The 6,716-nt window shown below is 56.6% G+C and overlaps 1 protein-coding gene across 1 annotated transcript in view; it reads right to left on the reverse strand.

Annotated features, from left to right (window-relative positions):
* Window positions 1-6,716, reverse strand: part of LOC139235679 (dehydrogenase/reductase SDR family member 1-like) — a 47,559-nt gene that overhangs the window by 4,006 nt on the left and 36,837 nt on the right. The window contains exon 6 of the mRNA XM_070866718.1: window positions 1,626-1,911. Within this exon, the coding sequence (XP_070722819.1) occupies window positions 1,626-1,911 (286 nt within the window). The remainder of the gene's footprint in view (window positions 1-1,625; window positions 1,912-6,716) is intronic.

A 6,716-nucleotide genomic window follows, 5' to 3' on the forward strand; every position in this document is an offset into this window, starting at 1 on the left:
CTTTCTATCTTTTGCTTCTGCCCCCATTCTACTTCCCTCTGTCTCCCTGCATAGGTTCCCATCCCCCTGCCATATTAGTTTAACCCCTCCCCAACAGCACTGGCAAACACTCCCCCTAGGACATTGGTTCCGGTCCTGCCCAGGTGCAGACCGTCCGGTTTGTACTGGTCCCACCTCCCCCAGAACCGGTTCCAATGTCCCAGGAATTTGAATCCCTCCCTGCTGCACCACTCCTCAAGCCACGTATTCATCTGAGCTATCCTGCGATTCCTACTCTGACTAGCATGTGGCACTAGTAGCAATCCTGAGATTACTACTTTTGAGGTCCTACTTTTTAATTTAGCTCCTAGCTCCCTAAATTCGTCTCGTAGGACCTCATCCTGTTTTTTAACCTATATCATTCGTACCTATATGCACCACAACAACTGGCTGTTCACCCTCCCTTTTCAGAAGGTCCTGCACCCGCTCCGAGACATCCTTGACCCTTGCACCAGGGAGGCAACATACCATCCTGGAGTCTCGGTTGCGGCCGCAGAAACGCCTATCTATTCCCCGTACAATCGAATCCCCTATCACTATCGCTCTCCCACTCTTTTTCCCGCCCTCCTGTGCAGCAGAGCCACCCACGGTGCCATGAACTTGGCTGCTGCTGCCCTCCCCTGGTGAGTCATCCCCCCCAACAGTACTCAAAGCGGTGTATCTGTTTTGCAGGGGGATGACCGCAGGGGACCCCTGCACTACCTTCCTTACACTGCTCTTCCTGCTGGTCACCCATTCCCTATCTGGCTGTGTACCCTTTACCTGCGGTAAGACCAACTCGCTACACGTGCTACTCACGTCATTCTCAGCATCGTGGGTGCTCCAGAGTGAATCCACCCGCAGCTCCAGTGCCGCAATGTGGTCTGTCAGGAGCTGCAGCCGGATACACTTCCCGCACACGTAGTCGTCAGGGACACTGGCCGCGTCCCTGAGTTCCCACATAGTACAGGAGGAGCATGACACATGTCCAAGCTCTCCTGCCATGACTTAACCCTTGGATTAACTTTATTTGGCAACAACAATGATAAAGGTTACCTACTGATGAAGGAAAAGAAAAACTACTCACCAATCACCAGCCAATCACTGTGACGTCACCCTTCGATTTCATTCTACTTCTTCTGCCTTCTCACCCTGCTGCAGCTGCACCAGCTGGCCTCCCGACTCACCACGCTGGTCCCTCCGAGTGATGGGCCTTTTGTAGGCCTCCTGGATCTCCCGCTCCGCCTCCGGACTCACCACGCTGGTCCCTCCGAGTGATGGGCCTTTTGTAGGCCTCCTGGATCTCCCGCTCCGCCTCCCGACTCACCACGCTGGTCCCTCCGAGTGATGGGCCTTTTGTAGGCCTCCTGGATCTCCCGCTCCGCCTCCCGACTCACCACGCTGGTCCCTCCGAGTGATGGGCCTTTTGTAGGCCTCCTGGATCTCCCGCTCCGCCTCCCGACTCACCACGCTGGTCCCTCCGAGTGATGGGCCTTTTGTAGGCCTCCTGGATCTCCCGCTCCGCCTCCCGACTCACCACGCTGGTCCCTCCGAGTGATGGGCCTTTTGTAGGCCTCCTGGATCTCCCGCTCCGCCTCCCGACTCACCACGCCGGTCCCTCCGAGTGATGGGCCTTTTGTAGGCCTCCTGGATCTCCCGCTCCGCCTCCCGACTCACCACCGACACAATCTTGTGTACAGTACTTGCCGTGGAGCTCCAACACTTCGATGATATCTGCCTTAACTTATCATCAGTCTCTATGCATGCCTGGGCAATCGCGATGGCCTTGCTCAAATCCAGCGTTTCTGCAGCCACTAATTTCCGAAGCACCACATTGTGGTTGATGCCTATCAGGAAGAAATCTCGCAGCATGTCTTCCAACGCGTTTCCGAACTTACACGGCTCAGCCAGACGTCTTAGGTCAGCGATGACTCCCGACACATCCTGGCCCTCAGCACGAACACGTGTGTAGAAGCGATAGCGTGAGATGACGATCCCCTCTTTTGGCTTGAGATGTTCACGCACCAGAACGCACAAATCCCCGGACTCTTTGTCCGTTGGACGTGCAGGTGAGAGAAGATTCTTTATGAGGCCATAAATCTTTGGACCACAAACGGTGAGGAACACCGCCCAGCGCCTAACTGGGTCACCAGCTTCCTCCATTTTGTTGGCCATGAAATACTGATCCAGGCGGTCGATAAAATCCACCCAGTCCTCGCCCTCCACGAATCTCTCCAGAATTCCAATGGTGCCCATTGTGCAAGCGAAGGTTCTTAAGTTACTTCGTCGCCAAATGTAATGTATATAATGACTCGAAAGACTTGTTACTGTAAACTCACTCAGGTGCAAACCTGCTTCAACTTTATTCGCGCCCACAGTGTGCACATGAGATAGTACTCGCTCTTATATACCAGGGCCCGCGCACATGCGCGTACAGCACGATGACCTCTGACAGTGGCGCCCCCTGGTGTCTAGTGACCCCAAGCATCAATACATAACACACACACACTCACATACAGACAAATTTGCTGGAATTCTTTGAGGATGTAACGAACAGGGTGGATAAAGGGGGAACCAGTGGATGTGGTGTATTTGGATTTCCAGAAGGCATTTGATAAGGTGCCACACAAAAGGTTACTGCACAAGATAAAAGTTCACGGGGTTGGGGGTAATGTATTAACATGGATAGAGGATTGGCTAACTAACAGAAAACAGAGAGTCGGGATAAATGGTTCATTCTCTGGTTGGCAAACAGTGACTAGTGGGGTGCGGCAGGGATCAGTGCTGGGACCCCAACTATTTACAATCTATATTAACGACTTGGAGGAGGGGACTGAGTGTAACGTAGTCAAGTTTACTGACGATACAAAGATGGAGGAAGGGCAATGTGTGAGGAGGACATAGAGAGGTTGCAGGAGGATATAGACAGGCTAAGTGAGTGGGCAAGAATTTGTCAGATGGAGTATAATGTTGGAAAGTGTGAGGTCATGCACTTTGGCAGAAAAAAAAATCAAAGAGCAAATTATTATTTAAATGGAGAAAGATTGCAAAGTGCTGCAGTACAGCGGGACCTGGGGGTCCTTGTGCATGAAACACAAAAGGTTAGTATGCAGGTACAGCAAGTGATCAGGAAGGCCGATGGTATCTTGGCCTTTATTGCAAAGGGGATGGAGTATAAAAGCAGAGAAGTCTTGCTACAGTTATACAGGGTATTGGTGAGGCCACACCTGGAGTACTGCGTGCAGTTTTGGTTTCCATATTTACGAAAGGATATATATTTGATGTGGAGACAGTTCAGAGAAGGTTCACTCGGTTGATTCCAGGGATTAGGGGTTTGACTTATGAGGAAAGGTTGAGTAGGTTGGGCCTCTACTCATTGGAGTTCAGAAGATTGAGAGGTGATCTTATTGAAACGTATAAGATAATGAGGGGGCTCGACAAGGTGGATGCAGAGAGGATGTTTCCACTGATGGGGGAGACTAGAACTAGGGGACATAGTGTCAGAATAAGGAGCCGCCCATTTAAAACTGAGATGAGGAGGAATTTCTTCTCTCAGAGGGTTGTAAATCTGTGGAATTCTCTGCCTCAGAGAGCTGTGGAGGCCGGGTCATTGAATATATTTAAGACAGAAATAGGCAGTTTCATAAAGAATAAGGGGATAAGGGGTTATGGGGAGCGGGCGGGGAAGTGTAACTGAGTCCATGATCAGATCAGCCATGATTGTATTAAATGGCGGAGCAGGCTCGAGGGGCCGAATGGCCGACTCCTGCTCCTATTTCTTATGTTCTTATCTTAAATTCTTATACACACACACTCACCTATCGACATACACACTGTTATGTATGTAAACCTGTACACACCATGTCTAACCACCAGAGGGCTTAACCCCTGGAGTCCCAAGGGATCCCACAATCCCTTGGGAGCACTTGTATATAACGAGGCCTCACAGGCTGGAGAGGCACTCTGAGATCTGTACTAAAGGACTACGGTCACACTTACTTTGAGCTTGCAGTAACTAGTCTGACTCTTTATCCAAGACAAGATCCAAGATTCTGACGGGACGGGACAGGTTAGATGCGGGAAGAATGTTCCCGATGTTGGGGAAGTCCAGAACCAGGGGACACAGTCTTAGGATAAGGGGTAAGCCATTTAGGACCGAGGTAAGGAGAAACTTCTTCACTCAGAGAGTTGTGAACCTGTGGAATTCCCTGCCGCAGAGAGTTGTTGAGGCCAGTTTGTTAGATATAATCAAGCGGGAGTTAGATATGGCCCTTACGGCTAAAGGGATCAAGGGGTATGGAGAGAAAGCAGGAAAGGGGTACTGAGGGAATGATCAATCATAAACTCATTGAATGGTGGTGCAGGCTCGAAGGGCCGAATGGCCTACTCCTGCACCTATTTTCTATGTTTCTACATAACAACTGGCGACGAGCAACAATGGAGAGAACTGTGTTCCCGGGATGGGGCAGGGGGAGTGGTCTGTTCCCAGGGTGGAGGGGGTGTGTGGGGGGAGCAGTGTGTTCCAGGGATGAGGGAGGGATAGTGTGTTCCCGGGGTGGGGGAGGAGGAGTGTGTTCCCGGGGTGGGGGAGGGGGAGTGTGTTCCCGGGGTGGGGGAGGGGGAGTGTGTTCCCGGTGTGGGGGGGGGGGGAGTGTGTTCCCAGGGTGGGGGAGTGTGTTCCCAGGGTGGGGGAGGGGGAGTGTGTTCCCGGGGTGGGGGAGTGTGTTCCCGGGGTGGGGGAGGAGGAGTGTGTTCCCGGGGAGGGGGAGTGTGTTCCCGGGGTGGGGGAGTGTGTTCCCGGGGTGGGGGAGGGGGAGTGTGTTCCCGGGGTGGGGGAGGGGGAGTGTGTTCCCGGGGAGGGGGAGTGGGAGTGTGTTCCCGGGGAGGGGGAGGGGGAGTGTGTTCCCAGGGTGGGGAAGGGGGAGTGTGTTCCCGGGGTGGGGGAGTGTGTTCCCGGGGTGGGGGAGGGGGAGTGTGTTCCCGGGGAGGGGGAGTGTGTTCCCGGGGAGGGGGAGGGTGAGTGTGTTCCCGGGGTGGGGGAGTGTGTTCCCGGGGTGGGGGAGGGGGAGTGTGTTCCCGGGGAGGGGGAGTGGGAGTGTGTTCCCGGGGAGGGGGAGTGGGAGTGTGTTCCCGGGGAGGGGGAGTGTGTTCCCGGGGAGGGGGAGGGGGAGTGTGTTCTCGGGTAGGGGGAATGTGTTCCCGGGGTGGGGGAGGGGGAGTGTGTTCCCGGGGAGGGGGAGGGGGAGTGTGTTCCCGGGGAGGGGGAGTGGGAGTGTGTTCCCGGGGAGGGGGAGGGGGAGTGTGTACCCGGGGTGGGGGAGGGGGAGTGTGTTCCCGGGGAGGGGGAGTGGGAGTGTGTTCCCGGGGAGGGGGATGGGGAGTGTGTTCCCGGGGAGGGGGAGTGGGAGTGTGTTCCCGGGGAGGGGGAGGGGGAGTGTGTTCCCGGGGTGGGGGAGGGGGAGTGTGTTCCCGGGGAGGGGGAGGGGGAGTGTGTTCCCGGGGTGGGGGAGGGGGAGTGTGTTCCCGGGGAGGGGGAGTGTGTTCCCGGGGTGGAGGAGGGGGATTGTGTTCCCGGGGTGGGGGAGGGGGAGTGGTGTGTTCCCGGGGTGGGGGAGGGGGAGTGTGTTCCCGGGGTGGGGGAGGGGGAGTATGTTCCCGGGGTGGTGGAGGGGGAGTGTGTTCCCGGGGTGGGGGAGGAGGGGTGTGTTCCCGGGGTGGGGGAGGTGGAGTGGTGTGTTCTCGGGGTGGGGGAGGTGGAGTGGTGTGTTCCCGGGGTGGGGGAGGGGGAGTGTGTTCCCGGGAGGGGGAGGGGGAGTGTGTTCCCGGGGAGGGGGAGGGGGAGTGTGTTCCCGGGGTGGGGGAGGGGGAGTGTGTTCCCGGGGTGGGGGAGGGGGAGTGTGTTCCCGGGGAGGGGGAGTGTGTTCCCGGGGTGGGGGAGGGGGAGTGTGTTCCCAGGGTGGGGGAGGGGGAGTGTGTTCCCGGGGAGGGGGAGTGTGTTCCCGGGGTGGAGGAGGGGGGATTGTGTTCCCGGGGTGGGGGAGGGGGAGTGGTGTGTTCTCGGGGTGGGGGAGGTGGAGTGGTGTGTTCCCGGGGTGGGGGAGGGGGAGTGTGTTCCCGGGGAGGGGGAGGGGGAGTGTGTTCCCGGGGAGGGGGAGTGTGTTCTCGGGTAGGGGGAATGTGTTCCCAGGGTGGGGGAGGGGGAGTGTGTACCCGGGGTGGGGGAGGGGGAGTGTGTTCCCGGGGAGGGGGAGTGTGAGTGTGTTCCCGGGGTGGGGGAGGGGGATTGTGTTCCCGGGGAGGGGGAGGGGGAGCGTTATGTTTCGGGGGATTAAGTGTGTTTCCAGTGGAAGGGGTTTGGGTGGGCCATGTGTTCCTGTTGGTGGAGGAAGGTTGGGAGGGGGGGCACCCCATGCTTTATGATATTCGGCCAAGGGAGCATCACAATGCAATCCTTATCCAGTCTCCACACTGAAACCTTTTCCCAGAGGTGCAGAGGTACCAATTGTAGCCCTCTGCTCCTCCCCCCAATACTTCCCTCCTGGGATCAGCTTACTGAGGAAAAGCCGGGGGAGTGTGTTGTTGATAATGGTAGGTACCATGGCACTGGGGCGAGTGATGAAGTGAGGTGTTTGTTCCAGCATTTCAGTGTGTCTGTGGGCTGATTGAAAGAGTCAACCTGCCCCCTACTGACCAACACC

This window comes from Pristiophorus japonicus, chromosome 23 (assembly GCF_044704955.1).
Source record: "Pristiophorus japonicus isolate sPriJap1 chromosome 23, sPriJap1.hap1, whole genome shotgun sequence".
In the NCBI taxonomy this organism is placed as follows: Eukaryota; Metazoa; Chordata; class Chondrichthyes; family Pristiophoridae; genus Pristiophorus; species Pristiophorus japonicus.